This window comes from Salarias fasciatus, chromosome 8 (genome assembly GCF_902148845.1).
Source record: "Salarias fasciatus chromosome 8, fSalaFa1.1, whole genome shotgun sequence".
NCBI classification, from domain to species: domain Eukaryota; kingdom Metazoa; phylum Chordata; class Actinopteri; order Blenniiformes; family Blenniidae; genus Salarias; species Salarias fasciatus.
The window spans coordinates 10803788-10823610 of NC_043752.1; the positions used below are offsets into that span (position 1 = coordinate 10803788).

General features: G+C 48.1%; 1 protein-coding gene across 1 annotated transcript in view; it reads left to right on the forward strand.

The window, feature by feature from the left end:
• The window catches only part of usp54b (ubiquitin specific peptidase 54b), a 50044-nt gene extending 32141 nt beyond the window's left edge, over window positions 1–17903 (forward strand). Inside the window, 13 exon segments of the mRNA XM_030097420.1 lie at window positions 1387–1536; window positions 2140–2332; window positions 2587–2769; window positions 3032–3251; window positions 4134–4337; window positions 4339–4515; window positions 4760–4899; window positions 4987–5145; window positions 8894–9041; window positions 12068–12915; window positions 14045–14172; window positions 14253–14384; window positions 16606–17903. Of these exon segments, the coding sequence (XP_029953280.1) occupies window positions 1387–1536; window positions 2140–2332; window positions 2587–2769; window positions 3032–3251; window positions 4134–4337; window positions 4339–4515; window positions 4760–4899; window positions 4987–5145; window positions 8894–9041; window positions 12068–12915; window positions 14045–14172; window positions 14253–14384; window positions 16606–16692 (2769 nt within the window). The 3' untranslated portion in view covers window positions 16693–17903.
• Window positions 17904–19823: the final 1920 nt, after the last annotated feature.

The following is a 19823-nucleotide window of genomic DNA, read 5'->3' on the forward strand; positions in this document are numbered from 1 at the left end:
TATGGCAGCAATAAAGTATTCCCAAATAAGAGAGCACACAGTTAAAGCTGCAGTACATCATCGACTGCAGGGAAATGAACCCTCGCTCTCCTCCTCGGTGGTTCTCACCTCTCACACACTTTCCGTATTTCGTGAGTGCGGTGTTAAGATACTTTGTGAACTAAGTGCATTCGTTACTTGTCACTCTGTCACACACAAGGGGGCGATCTGTGAAGAAAATCCAAAAAAACGCCTGTTTGATCCCCTTAGTTAAATCGTGCGCCAAGTCCATTGAGTTCACACCGTACTGTACTGATATCCATGTGAAAGTTAATGCACGCACCCGCAGTGTGTGTTTGATCGCCTAAGCACACAATATAGAATTCAAATATGTGCATGCTTAGTCGAGAAAAACAGCAAATTACAGCACGGGCAACGCGATCGGCGTCCGACCCCTGCTACTCCGTGTCATGACTGAGTAATGCCGGCGCATTTTAATGCCACTGTATCATCTGCAGCCGCATTCTGAAGTGATACCTATGAATAATGGATTGGTGAATATGAATATGTGTTACAGTGAGTCAAGTTTTACCCTCTATCCTGCTGCTGCGACTTGTTTTTTGTTTTTGTTTTTTCTTTCTTTCGTCCTGCTGTTGTGGGATGAAACTCGCAGTTAGATACCAATCTGAGGTATCATCGATTAGATTGTGTCCTCCTCAGCTGCCTGTATTGCTTCTCCTGTACTGTTAATTCCCTGCTTTCTCTTTTTTTATGGTTTCCTGTAATGAAACCTTTCAGTTCGAATAGATTTGGACTTTTGATATATCTTTAGTGCAAAAACCTGTTGCCTAATGAATAACTCGATCGATGTGGAGAGCAGATGTTGGCGATGCTGCACCGAGCCATGTGGGTTTTTTTTTTTTTTTTTTTTTATGTTGCTGCAGGTAAAGATGCTGCACAGTGAGTCAGGATTATATTGAAGGTTACTCTAATATTCCCTAACCGATAACTTCAGTACCTGCGTCACGCTGGTCGGTGTGTGTAAAAACCAGGCGTGTGGCGGCGGGTGACCTTACAGAGGACCGGCGCAGTTTCTGCATGAAAGAGCTGCAGTGTGTATGCAGCACTTTGTGGTGTGTGTGTGTGTGTGTGTGTGTGTGTGTGTGTGTGTGTGTGTGTGTGTAGTTTACGAGTGGAGGAAAGTGAGGGATTACTGCATACGGCATCTATACTAGGTGAGCAGAAATGTGCTTGTATTCACATTTAACTCTTGTGTTTCTACCTTCCCCCTTGCTGCACACCTCTCTCCTGCATGGACCCCCCCTCCTCCCTTCCTGTCTCCTCCCCCTCCCTCTCTCTCTCCCTCCCTCCCTCTCTCTCTCTCTCTCTCTCTCTATCACACTGTAGTTGTTCTACCGTGTGACAGAGGAGAGGGCTCGCCAGGCGGAGCTCTACTTGGTGGGCATGGTGTGCTACTACGGCAAGCACTACTCCACCTTCTTCTTCCAGACCAAGATACGCAAGTGGATGTACTTCGACGACGCCCACGTCAAAGAGGTGAGACCCGGCGATCCGGCGTCCGCGCGCCGCAGCACGAGGAGGGATGCGCGGCGCAGCATCTGCTGCATCCTCACTCTCGTGCCTGCGAGAGCAGTGGAACGACACCAGCTGGGCTGTGTGTGACTCCGAGTGCTGCGCCGTCCCGTCTCCTGCGGCCGCCGTGCCTCGTGATTGACGGCGTGTTTGGGACTTTCTCACTCTCGATTTCCTCGACGTGAAGACCGGTCTCAGGTTTTTATAAGTGAGCATTTCGGAGAGCTGGGTTTTACGGACAGGGACAGGTCGTTTGTGTGTGTGTGTGTGTGTGTGTGTGTGTGTGTGTGTTGTGAAGTGATTCTACATGTCCTTGGCGCTTCCATCAGTCACAGTTCACAGAGTGAGTCATATTATATCATTGAGCTCGTGGCAGTGTGATAATATGATATGAATGAGGGCACACAGCTGCACAAAATGTACTTGACCTTCTGCTTTTGGTAGAATATGCGTAATGTTATATCCTGAAAGAGATAAATTAGATCTCTTTATGTGTGTGCGCGTTCATATGTGTGTTAATGCGTGCCTTTATGTGTGTGTGCCCCCCCTCCCCTGCAACCCCCCCAGATCGGCCCTAAGTGGAAGGACGTAGTGTCTCGCTGTATCAAAGGCCACTATCAGCCCCTGCTGCTGCTCTACGCTGACCCCCGTGGGACGCCGGTGATACTGCAGGAGAGCCCCAACCCCTGTTCCAGCTCCAACCCGCAGCTGGAGCTCCAGCACTGCAGCAGCAAGGCCGGCTACGACAGCGAAGACTCTGGTACGGCCAAGATGACACACTCCGCCGCAGATCACATCAGATTACTCTGTCTTCATCATGTGGCGGCAAGCGAGGTTACGGCTGTAAAGCTCTGACCTTCAACCCTGTAATCCACCTTCTGCCTATGTTTGCTGCAGAGACTCGACTTACTTGCCATCTTTTTTTCACAGCAAACATACGCAGAAGCGGGATTACCCCAAAAGGTCATCATCTTTCTCTCTCTCTCTCTCTCTCTCTCCATTGTTCCGGCTCAGGCCGCGAGCCGTCCATATCCAGCGACACCCGCACCGACTCGTCCACGGACAGCTCCAGCCACCGCGCCTCCCGCAGCCGGCCCCTCCACCAGTCCACCGGCAGCCACCTCTCCAGCGAGTCCCAGACCACGGTGGTCTGCAACTACGACATCGGCACGCCGCCACTCGGTGCCGACGCTGGAGGTAAAGCAATGATTCAGACTCTCGCGGCCTGGACCGCTGCTTCTGAGCTGAGCTGTGCAAACAGAGGTTGGTTTTTCAGTTTGAGTTGAAAAGAAGGAAACTCTTTCACCGCTGTTGACTCATCAGGTTGCACACCTCTTCAGTCGTTATCTCCACATCCATTTGCTCCGCTGCCTACGTAATTGCCCCCTGTAGGGAAAATATAAAAAGTAATTGGGGTTTACCTTCTCTCTCTGCTTTTTTGTCTTTTTCCCACGCTCAGAGTCAGCAGTGGAGGGTCCTCCTCGCCCTCCCTCTCCTCCCCTGCAGGAGTACAAGGAGACGGCCGTCTTCCTCCTCTCCTCCCGCCGGCCTCTCACCTCCTCGTCCTCTTCCTCTCGTCCCCTCTCGTCCTCCTCCTCGTCGGGAGTCGGGGGCTGCGAGGGCGGGGTCGGAGGCCCCCACTGGGAGGATGAGAGCACCAGCAGCGAGAGCAAGTCCAGGTACTGCGCCACGGATACACACAAACATTCTGCCTCTGTACTCGCAGTTAAGCGCTGTAAACAACTTCCATCAATTATTCAGCGCCTTGAATAAAAAGCACGCATTCTGCAGTTAAACAACCCCCCCCACAGCTCCTCTTTTACACACAAGCAGAACTTGATTGTACACACAGTGATCTTATACTCACAGCGGTTATGAACTTGTTTGGGTTTACCGTGCAGGATGGCCGGAGAGCACTGTGCGATGATTAATGGGGCCGACCGAAGAACAAAACAAGAACACACTATAATATTTTTTACTGAACATCCTGTTACCCTGAGTGTGAAAACTTCTCCGAGCAGTAAAGGACGAAACGCGTCTCTGGCGGGACGAAACATGTCCAGGAGCCAAACAGTTCCACAAGCTGTAAACAACTGTTTCTGATCTATACTTTTAAATTTTTCATACGTCTTACTACCTCTAGTTACTGTTAATAATAATGTGTGTAGTATGATGGTGTTTTCTTTTCTTTTATATATGTTTTACTTCTGGTTGTACAGCACATTTCCATTCCTGGACATTAAAGTTCACCTTGAACCTTGAACCAGAACGGCTTTCAGCAGAGTTGAACTTTCTCCCTGTGAGACAGTGCCGCTGCATTAGCATTTAGATGTGAATTTTGTTTTTTTTTTCCCCTCAATAGCACGTCTTTCCTAGTCCATGTAATGTCATATTAGCCTCAAGAGGTTAAAGCTGCACAGACAGACAGAAATGTTCAATTTTTGCTGCATGAAATGGTTAAACTACCTTCCCATCATCTATATTGAACATATCTTTTATCTGAAATGAGTTCTTCCTTCATTCTCGGGTGTGTGATTCTAACGGCCCGCTTCGCTCTGCAGTTCTTCAGGAGGCCGTTATCGGCCCACCTGGAGGCCCAGGAGAGAGGCCCTGAACATCGACAGCATCTTCACCCGACAGAGAGGCTCCTCTTTGGGCTACAGCACCCTTCCCGGCCCCCCCCCTCCCCCCGGAGCTCCAGGACTTCCCCCCGGCGGCCGGACCGGCCCCGCAGCCAGGGCCTCCGGAGGCGGACGGGCGGGAGGTGGGGGATTCGGAGTCGGGGTTCGGGCTGGTCGGGCAGCCCCGGTCTGTGGGCGGTGGCCGGACCATGGGTCCCCCCGCCCCTCCACCTCTGAGAGGGGTGGAGCACCAGCCGCGCCTCATCCAGAGGATGGAGAGCGGCTACGAGAGCAGCGAGAGGAACAGCAGCAGCCCCGACAGGTGAGGAACGCACAAATAACCATTACTGCCGCCCGCACTCCGTCACGCCCCCCCCCCCCCCGTCTCTCGTCCTTCCCGCTCTCGCTCCATCAGCATGAAATACAAATGTGACGTTAACGAGAACAAACGGCTCCAAAAGTGCGAGTTCACGGCGATGAATCAGTCAATGAACACATCTGTCTCTTTGTTCAGTCTGCATTGTCAACACTTCTGGCGCTCGCCTCTCCTCATCTGTTTTCCACAGAGAGGTGGGGCAACAGAAGCGAGCGCTCATGTCGGGTCCTTCGTGGCGCTCGGTGCCCAAGTCAAAGAGCAGCAGTGCCATCCTGCAGGAGCTGCCCTCACCCAGCTGGGGCGGCGGCGGCGGCGGCGGCACCAACACAGGTATGCATGGCAGTGGTAACCCTAACGAAATGCGTTTCACTTCATCGACAGTGCCGTCGGTTTATTTCCCATCCCGTCCGTTTCCAGGCTCAGGTCGCAGCGAGCTGGACGAGCTGCAGGAGGAGGTGGCGAGGAGAGCCCGCCAGCAGGAGCAGCAGAAGCGGAGAGAGGCGGAGCGGGAGGCGGCCATGGGATTCAACCCCAAACCCAGCAAATTCATGGACCTGGACCAGCTCCAACACCAGGGTACGCACGAAACGGGAAACGTAGCAAGGGCGAGAAGATGGTGGAGAAAGAGCCGTGCACTCAAGAGATAAAACTCACTGAGCATATTCTCTCACTTAACTGTGTCTCAGAGATTTCTGAGAAAATATGTCTCGGGTGTAGATTTCATCTTTATAGTGGATTTTACTAAAGATCCAGATCTTCAGATGGTCTTTGGTGAAAAGTTCATATTGACAGCATCACTGATAGAAGCAAGGTCATTTAGGATCTTTAATCACAATACTGACATTCACAGTTCAATTCCAGGTTTCAGTGTTGTGTTTTGTCTAATTTTCATTAAATATGTTGCCTGACACTGGGTGCTTTTGGCCCACGGGCCTCAGGTTTGACACCCTTGATCTGAAGGCATTGAAACCTGCACTGAGTCTGTACAGAGAAATCCAGATAATGAAGATATTTCACACACTTAGAGCCTGTTTTGCAGCTTTCATTTTCACACAGTGCCCTAAAGTTGCAGAACTTTGTGCTGCAGACTGATGACGAGTTCATTTCCTGCCTGAATGTGCAGCTTTAAGGTCACTTTCTCACCTGTTGCCCAGTCGAACAGTCACAGCGACTCGTACGTCCGTCTGCCCTCGTCTTTGTCCTCCTTCCCATCTGTCGGTCCGTCTCTCCATCTGTTTCTCTCCGTTGGTTTTTTTTTTTTTTTTTTTTTTAAATTTCTCGATTAATTTAGCACGTTTTCTGCCAGAGTAACAGTGTGTGTGCGTGAGCGCGCGTGTGTGTGTAAACCTCCCAGCTGTGTTCAGTGTAGGTGAACAGAATAGAGAACAAATCCCCGTCAGAACAGGCTTTACTTACACAGGAGCTCCTGCGGGACGTTCACTGACCAGCGGAGAGGAGAGAACTGTTTTCTCGGTGATTCCCGTTTAAACACAAATCACAAACTCACTCCCGAGTCCAGACTCCCAGACGTCCCAGCCACACTCCACGGTTTACAAATATGTGTGTGTGCTCTGTTTTGAAAACGGACTGTGTGCGCTTTTTGTCAGTCTTTTGATCAGGCTTTTCACCTCCACTAGTTTTTTTTTAGAACTTGGAAATCAATAAGCTGTTAACAGATGTCATTGTGCAGTATTTCTGTGTATTAACTAAAAAACAGGAAAATTCTACATTTTAAATTATTAAACTCTGTCTTATACTCTTTTTTTTATTATTGTTATAAAGTGAGGACGGAGAAGAAAGAAAACCTACATTTTAAACGTGTATTAAACTTATTTTTTTCTTTTAAATTTGTTTACTCAATCAGTTATAACAGGGGTGTCGATCAGACACATTTTGGATCAGGGACCACATGGAGACAATTTTAATGAGACCCTTTGGTGAAAAATACAGTCAAATGTCCAAAAAGTTTCTCCCCGAGCTGTTGCATGATGGGTGATTGTACAAGCTCACCCTGACAGAATGCTAACAGTTATTCTATTTTTAGCTTGCTTGGCCATTTGGCACGCCAAATCGGGCACTACGTTTGACTCTCCTGGGTTACAGTATAATTATTGCGCGAATCATGTGTGCCTTACAAAAAAAGAAATCGTCATTTTGCTTTGCGATATCTCAAAGCGCCCTTGGGATTAAAACGATCTTGGTTTCAGAAACGATGATTCGGCTCTTCGACATTCAGGTATCCTAAAATATATAGCGACAGTTTTACAGTAAGTCTCTTTACTGTCGTGTCAGATGAAAACGTTCACATAATCAGCTCCCAGGCGTCACATAATCACAATATTATAATAATAATAGCTTAGTGCATGTGAAACGTTCAATGCATAAAGAGGATAAAAGCGATGAGTTTGGCAGTAAATGATCTGCGGTTTTGTCTGATCCTTAAAATACTCTCCCATGTGTATCTATTTCCATGCCCCATTTTCCATGTCTGTCTGTCCGTGTGTGTGTGTGCGCCTGAATATGAGTGTGTTTGTGTGTGTGTGTGTGTGTGTGTGTGTGTGTGTGTGTGAGCATTTTGCACAAAGTGCAGGTGAACAGGTTCCAACCGTCCAGCACAGCATTAACTAAATCCATATCAGGAATGATTATATTGTGTCCTGCCCGTCCTCCTGTGTGTGCGTCAGTGTGTTCGGCTTCATGTACCACACACACACACACACACACACACACACATAGACACACACACACACGCCTTTGAGTCCACTCAACCTTGATGAAGTGAAAGGACGACTTGTGAATGAGCAGATGGCATCACTATCAGTGTGATTATGTAACAGAGTTTGGGTTCCCACATCTCTATCGATGGATTCAGCCGGACTCCAGACAATCTGCCTCAGTGTTTTAGAGGACGTCACAGCCAACAGCAACAACAACAGCAACCGAGCTGCCATCAGCATCGTCTCTATTCTGACGCCATCAATCTAAAGCCTCCAAACTGAAGCCAAGATGTCTGATGGCTCCTCGCTTGTTGTCCTCCTATGCATCCCTTTTCTAGAATTAACTAACTAATCCCGTTCAGGGTTCGTTCGCAAAGCTCAGAACTGAGCTTTTCTTTCTCTGTCTGTTCTCTGTGCCTTCATGAACGTAGCCTCCTCATTGTTGACTTTTTGACTCACTAACTTCAGTAAAAGTTTACATTTCGATGCATTCGCGGTAGAGTTGCAAAGTGGGAGCAGACACCGAATCTCATCGAGTTTTTTTCTCTTACTAATATTTGCAGCTTTTACACACAGCCGAGAGCGTGAGCACAAGTGGAAATCAGAGTTTAATTGCAAATAGTAAAGTTTACTTTACCGGTAGCACAAGTTGAGAAGTGTTGCAAACTCTGACTCAGCAACATCTGCTATGCGGCAATGAAAAAAAGAAAAAAAGCTTCTAAAATGAGCCAGCAAAAGCTTCTGATCATACCAGCCAACAAGGACTGTTGTAGTAAAACACGATTGCATTAAGCTGAGAAAGAGTTTATTGCTCATAACTTCAGCTTTCATTCGTAAGGAAATGAGAGTGCTGCTTCTTCTTCCAGTTTTACCGAGGCGTCTTGTAACAGAGACTCCTTCACTACGTCGGCTCTCCATGTTGTACACGGAGCCGGCTAAATCTTAATGCCGCCCCGGTGTGTGATTTCACGCCGCGAGCCGGCTTTCCATCTTAAGAGACGCCGCAACGTTGGCATCTAGTAGCGCCTAGAGGCGTTCTGCAGGTCTGTCGTCCCTCCCTGCTGGACCCCCCCCCCCCGTCCATCCACACATCCTTCCAGCTTCATTACTGAACAGTGTGGAAAACCTTCATGATCTGCTTTATATAAAACAATGAGGCAGCAGTCCTGCTCCAGGAAGACCGTCCAACACAGACCGTGGTCGGTCTTCAGTCTGTGTATTGATTAGAGCCGCAAAAGACCACCTGAACTGCAGTAAACTATATTTCTGTTTAATCTGCATCCATACTCTGTAAAGCAAACAAGACAGACTGGCAAAAAAGCAGCTGGCATAAATTAGGACAGTTGTCAGTGCAGGAAACCAAAAATCTTCCCACTCTGCAACTCTATACATGAAACAGTCTTACAGCAGAGCGGCGTAATGCATGCCGGCCCCCTCATAACCACTCCTTCTGCTCTGCTTCTCTTTTCTCTGTCTCCTTTTGTCTCATTTGTTCTTCTCTCATCCCCACATTTTTCCTCCCTCTCCTAATCTTTTCGCCCCTCTGCCATTATATCTTTCTGTCTTTTCTCCCTTTTTATCTCCCGCTCTGTTGTTAACATCCTCAGCTGTGCTCAGACCCCTGCATGAGGCTAACGCTCATAGCGGATTGGCTGTAGCTGCGTGCATGAGGAGCACTGGGGGCCCAATCAAACGCAGGCAGGATCAGGAAATGGAACGGGAGACAGCAGGCGCCCGCCCACAGGGGCCTCGCAGGTACCACCACTGTCCCCCCCCCTCTCCCCTCCCTGTGTGTGTCCACGGCGGTCCCTTCTCCCCCTCCCTCACTCGACTGTGTGTCCTCGGCTTGAACCGCTCTCGAACGCACCTGGGATTCCTGCGTGTGTGTCCTCCGGGTGCTGGCCGTCTTAAAACGCCCTCAGCACCCTCCTGTGTGTGTCTTCGGCTCTGGCTGGCCAAACTCCCACAACCCCTGTCATTGTAACCCCGAGCACTGCACTCTCACATCCCGCTGTGTGTGTGCGTATTTGTGTGTGTGTGTGTGTGTGTTAAACCCTGGACTATATACAGTAACGCCTTATCCTCCCCTGTGCCTGTGTGTTTGTTGCAGTGCAGTAAAAACCTGCTTCGCTGGGCTCTGTGTCGCCGTCCAGAATTAAAAAGGGAGACAGAGTTTCTCCCGGCTTGTCTGTGCTTCACCGCCTCCCCTCATTGTTGCTGCGCTGCTCTTTTTCAGCCGTGCGCTGCCAAGGCTTCCCTCTGTGTGCCACCGATCTGTCCTCCTGCAGCTCGCCACCCTGTTTCTGTCCTGTGTGCCTGGAGATCTGCTCTCCTGCTCTTCGCTGCTGTATATGTGTGTGTGTGTTTGTGCGTGTGTGTGTGTTTGACAGAAAGCGATGTGTTGTTGATGTGTTGGCTCGCTCGTGTGTGAAAGGTAAATGGAGTTTCACTGGTGAAAGCAATGTGAAATCAGTAATGTTACATGAAAAGTTGCAATAGAATTAAGATTATGTTAAGAATAATTGGGGTTTTTTTTTATGTAGGTAGAAGAAAAAAATTGAAATTTTAATAAGTTAGTCCAGAATTGAGTTGTTTTCTCTCAAACTTCAAGAAAAATGTAAGGAAATGTCATATAAGGCCAGAGCAGTAAAATGACGGCACAATAACCCATGAATATTGTTAATTGAAAATTTTTCACTTGTTTTAAAGCAAATAATATACAGTATATGCAATGCAGGTGGAGGATATCTAGTGTTATATATATATAGTGTTAACTAGTCTCTCTTAGAGCTGACACATTGAACTCCACTAAATTCTTTTGAGATAGATCATAGAAGAGTTTTCAGATGTTTCAATCTTAAACACTACCTGAGCAGAGAACAATGAAAACGTGTTTTCTGTTACCTCTTATTTCATTAATAGGACAAAGAATAAAGATAAAACGAAATTAAAAAATTTAAAACAAACAGGTCTAAGGAGACAAATATGTGTAATTAATATCAAGCAATGAGTGAAATCTTTCTATATTTTGGACAGTTTAAAAGTAAGAACTTGGAAATGTTAGAATATTGATACATTTAAGTCAAACAACAAAGAAAAACTTCTAAGTTCTCGCATCTAGATGAATGCGCTGATGTGCCGAATGACTTTTGGACGTTAAACACCTCACCTTATATCAGTGTTGATGCCTTTTTAACCAAGATCTGCAGCAAGGGGGTTAAACTGAACACCCACAGGCCAAAAACTGGTCCCAATTCCACCCGCAAAATCACATCGCACTGGGTAAAGAATATAAAGAAGCCTTATTGATCTCCAGAGACTCACGCTGTTCAGTGAGAATAACTTTCTGAACACAACGCTGAGACGGAGTGAACCTGGAGAAGCTGTGGGCCGCGGCAGTAGTGGGACCCCACAGACCGGCGGTGTCAAACATAATAAACCAGCCCTCCGCAGGGTCCATTCTGGCCTTTAAGATCATATTGCTGGAGTGTAGAGATAAGAAGAAGAAAAAAAAAAATCCTTATTTTTACAAGGAAGTAATCATCCTCCTGGATTTCTTCATTTTTTTAGTGAAGAAATCGCATTTAATATATTATATATGGTACAAAGCAAGATCATTTGACCAAATATTAATAAAGCATGGATTCAAATGTGAATATATTAAAATGAAGTCTCAAGACAGTCTGTGAAAGCCTTTTAAACATTTTTCCAATCATCGAATTCTAATTTTCAAGATGATCATAAAATTTCCTCAATTTAAAATATTCTTTTATTAGATCTTGTCAGGAGGCTCGGAGCCATAAAACAAGCAGAGACGGTGATTAAACGCGTCGATTGAGTGTAGTTATGATTGATTTGAGTTTGTTTTATTGCAACCTAATCAGAGTAAAAATAGAATAATAATAAGTTCTGAATCCAAACTGTTAACAGTGGGGACGGGGTGAAAGAGGGGGCGGAGGTAAAACTCAGCACTCAGCCTCTTTTATTACCTTCCTCTTCTCCTCTATTGATCAACATAAGCCTCTGATTTATAGCTCGCTGCTGCAAAGCCTGCTGGGTAATTACTCGGGCTGAAAAGAGACAGGAGAGTTAAAGTGGGGGGATGGGGGCTGGCGCTCATACAGACACATACGTTCAGGGACTCGACACGAAAATGGACACACACAAATTTACAGACCCGCTGTTCACGCATGCCAACACACACACACACGCAGAACATGTCTCTGCAGAGGATCGGCTAATGTCTAACATACATCATATCTGCCACACATCAGTGTATGTAAATCAATAAAGTGATAGAGTTTCCCCCCCCCGCCAGTGAGATTGAATCAGTCCATATTGGAGAAGTCCACATTTATTTGCGGTTGTTGATAAACTGCAGCGGCGCCCGGCGCGGCGGAGTGAGGGCCGCCGCTTTGAACGCCTGATTAAAGGGAGATTCTTTGGCTGTTTGAGATGGAAATGTGGAGATCAGACGGTGAAGTTTGTGATCCGTCAGCCGGCGGCGCCGGGCTGTTCTGCCTGACTCATATACAGCATGGCCGCGAAGCGACGCGCACAAAGCACCGCTTGCACCGGGCTGCATCATCGGAGCTGTTTGTTCTTCGTGTGTGTGTGTGTGTGTGTGTGTGTGTGTGCGTGCTGTTGTGACCTTCCCTCAATGCAGTAACTCACCTGACGTCAGAGCAGATTTTTTTTATTTATTTATTTATTTATTTTTTGTATTTTTTTCCCTTCCTGCTGCCGGCTGACTGACACCCCCGCTCTCTCCTGTCCTCCAGTGAACAGCCTGGCCCGGTCCAAGTACTGCTGACGCCCAATCAGGAGGAGGAAGAGGACCCGGCGCCGCCCAGCCAGGACGCTGCCCTGGGCCAGGCCCCGCCCCCTCCGCCGTACCGGCCCGCTCCCCCTCGACCCTCGCTCACCCTCAGCATCGCTCACCCCTGCGCCCCTTCCGGCCAGAGGGAGGAGGAGGGCGGGCGCGCGGGGAGGAGAGGGGAGGACGGCGAGGACGGGCGCGAGGGGACGGGGGTGAGGCTGTGTGAGCTGCTGCAGGCCGGGGGGGTGAGTGTCAGACCCCTGGGGAAGCACTTAGCCATCTCTCTGCCCTCACTTCCTCTGCGTCTCTGGGATACACATACCGCACACACCTCACGCCCCACACACCTCGAAACCACGGACACGCACCCTCCCCCGCCACCCTCCACTCCTCCTCCTCCTCCTCCTCCTCCATCTTCATCCCTGGAAGCTTCCGGGCAGAGCAGGCCTCATCCGCCGCTTTGGCAGCCGCCGCAGCCCCCGCGGCCCCCCTCTCCACCCAGCGCCGGCCAGCACTGGCCGAGACACGCCGCCGCCGCCGCCGCCGGAGGCACCCGCCACTGGTCCTCCTGGAGTTTGGACCGGCCCGACGCGGTGGTGACGCCGTACAACACGCCCCCGGACCGCTGCGTTCCCATCCGGCCGCAGACGTCCGGTCAGAGCTACAGCTACAGTTGCCAGTCCTCCCCGGGGCACTACGGCTCCCAGCATGCCCCGGGGCGGCACGGCGACCCCTGCTGCGACCACGACGAGGCCGAGCTGTCCGAGCTTGACACCCTTTACCAGGCCAGCCTGCTGGCTGGAAAACCAGGTACACACACACACACACACACACACAAAGCGCACACACACACTATGAACATGCCTGCACATCAGGGATTCCAAATAGGCTGACATCAGGAACATAATAATTAATTAAAGATTTGTTATTTTGTAGTTTATTATGGAGCTGGCTGTGCAGCCGTGTCACACTGTGGTCAACTAGTGTTCCGATGGAATGGTTTCCATGGTAACGCTGGCCCGCTTCCCTGCTGCATCAGAGGATGTGGCTTTTTGACAGCAGATGTTAAAGATGAGGGAGAAAGGTGCGGTTGTCCTCATGGATCCAGTTTTAATCACATGGATTATGGGAGGATGGATAATAGCGGATGGTTTGTTGTGTCTGTTTCCGTGCTAATTGGTTTCCTGGTTCTTTTTTAAAGCATGGAAAGTTTTGTCATTGTTTTCAGACTTTGTTGTCTGTTAAGTTTTGCTGGAGCCATTGGAAATGTTTCTTTTTAGTTTGTATAAATCAGCCAGGTGGGTAATTTCCTCTCTGCCAACTGCTAAAAGGTGTATAGATTGCACAGATTTTACGGCGTATATTGAGTGAAATCTGGAATTGGGACACAGAACAGATTGCCACTGCAGAAAAGTTATTGTAGCAGATCCAGGAAATCTTCTGTTTTCCATTTGTTTTTTTGCCAATCATCCTTTCCGTCTCTGTGAGAGAAAAAAATAACACCTCAGCAAGCTTCAGATGGAATTTAAAAGCCAGGGGAAGCTCATTTCTGTTTATCACTTTGAAATCACAATTCAAGGCGCTTTTCAAGAACTTGGAAACGAGCATCAGATTCTCATAGCAGAGCATTAAAACAACAACAAAAGCAAGACAATTGTTTAGAAACATGACAGAAATGGCATTTAAAAAGCAAACTGATTAAAAGAAAATACTAAAGCTCATTTATTCTTGATTGCATGTACATGTATTGTTAATGAGCGCATAAGCTGCTCCTATTAACCTTGATTTGTTTTCAGCTAAGAACCAAGAACGTAATTGATATTTAATGTGTGAATCGTGGCAGCGAAGCACTGTAACGTCTTTTGAACTAGTGGCAACGTGACATGTGCACATTTTCATGTGTGTGTGTGTGTGTGTGTGTGTGTGTGTGTGTTGGCAGGCTGCAGCCCATCGGAGAGGCTCATATCCAGGGTGGGAGGGCAGGCTCGCTCCAAGACCCCCAACGCAGACATGGAGAGGAGTGTGTACGGGGCGGACTGCACCAGCACCCCCACCTACCTCAACAAGGCACTGCACCCTCCTCACGTGTTGACGGCTGGCGTCCGTTTCCCAGCATCCCACACTGACATCTCCCCTCCGTTCCGCAGCCAATGACGTTGCGGGACGCGCGTTTGGGGGCGGGGCCTGACGAGGAGGAGAACCTGAGGCGAATCGGACGCAGCCTGAGCGGCACGGTGGTGACCTCGCGCCGCAGCCGCCTGACTGCTACCCGCAGCTTTGTGAGTGCGGCTCGGCGGCCCTCTGCTGCTTCTGTGTGGCTGTGCTGTTGAACTGCATCTGCCTGATGTCCCGCAGTGGCATTTTACACATTGCTTCTCCCTGTGCTCTTCTTCCCCCCTCCCCCTCCCTCCCCCCCTGCTGTTTGTCTCGTTTCTACCTTTTGTCCTGCTTTTCTGTTTTCGATCTGTCCTCCGGGCTCTCTCTCTCTCTCTCTCTCTCTCTCTCTCTCTCTCTCTCTCCCCTGTCTCTCTCGAAGGTGAAGCAGGCTGATGTCAGTGCCTCTCCTTGCTTACTTCCTCTCTTCTGAGTCCCTGTTGCTATTCCACCACTATCATCTCCTCCATCCTCCTCATCACCAACACCTCCTCATCACCACCTCCCTCCACTGCCTCACAGGTAAACACTGATGCCCAGCTCATCACTCTCAGGGAAGATTTCACTCATCCACATTTGGGAAGCGACTTTGTGTGCCAGATAAGCGTTATTGTCTTTTTTTTTTATTTTCCTTTCGGACAGAGCGGACTTACCTGGCACAAAAGTGGGCAAAGCCTCTGTTTTCACATGACTATTTCTGGAGAATGTCCACTGATTTATCCTGCATGCGTCAAGCTGATCACACACGAGCTGCATAAGAGAGGAGTCTTTATTCTCAGCCCGGAAGACCAACGCATAGAATAGAGATGTTTTTTTGCCACATTTTGAAAACACCTGACGAACAAGAGGTGTCGGTTCAGGTTTTTTACACCTTCTTCAGCTTCACGGCACAAAAATCACACCTCGCCGTGGGAGCCCGGGCTGCTGCGCGCTGATTCAGAGCGCTCTCACAGGCGGCTGCTGCACATCTCACACATGCCGACGTTCGCTCTCACGGAGCCGCTAGTTAATTCTGCGCAGCCTACACCGGGGTGTCCAACATGCAGCCCACAGACCAACACTGGATCGCGAGGCGCTTCCAGCAGGACGACCTCGCAAAGTGCAGAAATTCACCATTGACGGTCAAACTTCAAACCAATAGGAGGAGCAGCTTATGAGAAAGCGTGTGCGTGTGCATACAGTCGTTGACTCAAATCAACCGTCTGCCCTTCGCAGTAAAAAAATCTGTTGACCTGAACAATATGCTCCGAGATGCACAAACTGCAGATAAAAAATTTGAATATGCCAGCTATTTTATGTATTTTATCAAAGCTACATTTTACTCATTTTGCTTTGTGTAAATCTGTGTTTTTAACCCAGTTAATCTTCTAAACTTCTGCAGCTCCAGTACACTACTTTCCACAAACAGCCACATATCTGCCCAGTTCGACCTCATTTGGGCTGAACCAGTAAAGTGATCACAGCAGAAACTGAAAATTATGTATTTATTACAAAATAACTTCATTATTTTTCCTGAAACAGTTCTTCCATCGAGCTTAATTAAAGTGATCATCTTTCAACCTTCAGAAAAGACAATACTACTTTGTCCGACTTCGATTCTTCATTAAATTTTCTATACTTACATCCAACTCAACAAAGTACTGTAGTTATCTGTACAAAGCAACTTGGTTTATATACTTTTTTGATATTTCCTTGAGAATTTTCAATGATTTTCATATTTTTATTTATAGGCTCATCATTGTTTTGCTAAAGTGCCATATTATTGAATGGGCTCTGGTGAGACGTTCAGGGACACAAACCAGTGTGAGATTATTACTCGTGGGTTTAATTTAGGTATTTTGAAAATAGGCAAATGCAGACTTAACATTATAACTCTGTGCCAACACTTCAGAAGATGTGCTGTGTGGGCGGTGCGGCGCTCTGCTGTTCACTTCCTGGTTTCAGTATTTCAGGATGACCTTTGCTCTTGCAGAAACTGCACGAATCCCACTTCAATCATACAAATTCTGTCAATTCCCAATATTATTGTCTGACTTTGTGTCGTCATCCCCGTCTTGGATTCTGCTGCGATCTTGTGTTTGGCTGCTGGACTTGATGTTTGACTCCTCTGGTGGATTTAGTTTTTTTTTTTTTTTTTTAATTTCATACAGGATCAGATCTTATTCTCTCTAAACCTTATTTTTAAAAACAGTCTTGCTCTCCTTGTTATATGTGTATGTATTTGTTGTCCTTGCTGTTTTTCACTGCTCGCTGCACAACAAGTAGAAATCCCTCCACTGACCCCGTCTCCCAGGAAGCGAACCGTCTCGTCCTGAAACCGGTACTTTGTGGTGTCCTCTCCTCCAGGAGCTGTCGGGCGGGGCAGGAAGCTTCTGGCTGTGTCTGACGGGGGTCAAGCTGCCGTCGGACCGGAGTCCTGCTCTGTTCCACTGATATCCGACCCGACCTCCGCGTGGGGCGGCGGCGGCGCCAGCAGGTCCTGAACCACCTTCGCCTACACGGACCTGCTTTCGGCTCAGGAGGATCGACTCCTATTCTGCTCCTCTTCCTCCTCCTCCTCCTCCTCCTCCTCCTCCTCCTCCTCCTCCTCTCTCAAAACAACATGCACACGCAAACACATGCACGCACACACGCACATCTGCACCGACGTAGAGCCTCCCTCAGCGCCTGCAGCACCCTGCTTCGCCCCTCTTGGCCTTCCTCCCTCCTCCCTCCTCCCTTCCACCTACTATTCTGTCTATGCAGTCACTCTGACCCCCCAACTACAACCTCAACCTCCCCCCCCCCCCCCCCCCCACCCCCCACCCCACTCCCCGGGACTGTTGTTTCTCGTCTCCCCTCTGGGGTTTTTTTTCCCGAGGGTTTCCCCTCTTCGAGCTCCCGACAGACTCGCCGGACCCTCGACCCCGGGGGGGGAGACCAACCAAGTAGCCACGCCTCTTCCTCCTTCTTCACGGGCATTTCCTGTTGGACGCACACGTAGCTGAACTGTTTCAGAAGGACAGCCATATTTTGTTTTTTCTTTTTCTGGTTTTCTTTTTCGCGTTTCTCGGGTTCGGTTGTGTTTCCCCTCCTGTGTGTGCGCACAGTAAATCCGCCGAGACTGAACTCTAATAACTAAAAGTCATGTACAGAAACTCATGTATGAAAAACCTGTATGTTAATTAATAAGACCTTATGGAATGTTGATAACGATCATTAACGAATATTGATAAACTAAAAGTGGTACTTCCTCATGTCTGCATTTCAAATAGGAGTGGAGTGCACTTCACAAGTGTCTAGCTGGAGTTTCCGCCCCCCCTCCCTCCCAGCCGCTCGCCGACCTAATGACAGCTCTCCCGTTTCTACCGGGAGATTAAACAAGAAAAGCGCTTCCTTCCCCCCCCCCCAGCTTCTTCCCTTCTTCCTTTTCTTTCGGTCCCCTCTTCTATTCTCGCTCGCTTTCTTTGTTCCAAACAGGAAACGGTAGCACCAGAAATAGGCCAGCAGGGGAGGAAAGTGGAGACGGAACAGGAGAATGTAGGTTGAGAAAAAAAAACCCTTCTCTCTTTTGGCTTTATCAATGAAAGCAGATGACTCAAGTGCACTTTGCAAGGTTACTTGGCAGAAGTGCACTTTCCGAAGGCTGTGTGACTGAAGAAGAAGCCGCGGAGAAGTCGGTGGCGTTCGTTTTACTTAAAAAGGCCTCAGGTGAACTTCAGTGGCACTTAAAAAAAAAATTTCACACTTTTTTGTTTCTCCCTCCCAACTGAAACTGGTTCGGAGACCTCAGATGTGAATAGAAACATGCTCATCTTCAGCCTGAGACAGTGACTTGTCGAATATGAATATGCTTTATATGATATATACGTATTAGAGGTATATTTTCAGCCAGTGAGCTATCTTCTTCAGAGATGTCAACCATTTCTCAGTTGTATGAACTGGTATTATACAGGTATGACTTCCATCACTCCCCCCTTTATTGAGTAGCATTCTGACAAGTGTAGATGACATTTATTACATGCTTTATTCTATTAAATATCATATAACTGAACAGAGTTCTCATGAAACGACCGGCCAATGTAAAGTTCTTCAAGATTTTACCGATTGATCATTGTAACTAAACCAAAGGTTGGCACTTAACTCAGAGAGCGTACTCAACATTGTTTTTATATCTCATTTAGTTTCATTTTCTTCTTCTGTTTTCTGTTGTTGTCGTCGTCGGTGTTGTCGTTTTTGTTTGGATATAAGGATGTGGGAGAATGTAGCCAATTGTAGCGCATGAGTCCGCTATGCAAATCAACCTTCCCTCACAATCCTGGAACAGAGACAGTCAGGAGGCCAACACAGCCACCCGCTCCGGGGGGGGGGAGGAGGAGATCTCACGTTTTAATGCTGCTGGTCGAACTTTGTTGTTCTGCATCTTACTGCTATGTCTCAACCAATGGAAAAAAAAAATGCAAAAAGAGAGCAACAAGGAGGTGGGAGAGCGAGAGAGGGGGAGAGCGAGAGCGGATGAATGTAAAACTAAAAGGGGTGAACGTGTGTGTGTTTTGCGAGTGAGGGTCCCGAGACGGAGACGGGCGGAGAGTTCAACTACCGGAGACGGCTTTTTGTGGGTGTGTGTAGACTGTGTGTGTCAGTTCTGGGGGTGGTGTTGCTCGGGGAAAGAGGGAACCTGTATTTTTGCAATAAAGTTATTACCAATGCACTCCCACAGGGGGCGTAACCACCGTAACGCGCCTGATTGATCCCTTATTTGTGTGGAAAGATCAAGACCTTTTCGGATTTACTGCACCTGCGTACATAGTGCATGTCTCAAATGAGTCTTGATCAATGGATTCACCGCGTGTGTTTTATGTGTTGTGGGCTTTACAGCATCATTATCTCAGCTCTGTAAAATGACTTGGTTTCCCCATCTGCTGTGGAGACGGCTAGAGTGCACTGCATGCTGAATTACCTGACAGCGTGATCACACCCGTGAACTCCGAACAGCGAGCGTGGCAGTAAATAATATAAGACAGAGCCGAGAAGAAAAGAATCCAAGATCCTGCTGATGTGTACCGGTTAGAGCTATCATCAGAATAACACAGTGCAGGCTAGATGGGGCCGGGGAAGGTAGACTGGAGGAGGTGTCGGCTCCATAAGTTAGAAGAGAGGCCACAGAAAATCTGCATCTGGAATCGGTTTTCCAGCAGTTTAAGCCTCACAGCTTAACTAGGATAGTCCACAGCGGCCTGGTTGGTGTTTCAGGTCGGTCTGATCGGAAAGTTTGAGCTGAAAGCTCTTTCTCCTCTTCTGTATTTGGTCATTTTTAGAGGTTCCAGTAAATCAACATGCTTGTTTGTATTATTCCTGAATAATAGCGACACGATTTTCCTCATGATGTCCCGCTGACCTTTAAACTTTGACCTTTTTAATCCAACACAAGGTTCTCGGCCCTCCACTGGGATCAGATTTGAGTTTCAGTATCTCTGACTAAACACATGAATCAGAAAGTTCTTCTGTTGTAGCTAATTTTCCTTTTTAATCAAGAGTATGTAGTGAAGTGAAATAATCAACAGCTGCCCAAATCACATTTAGTC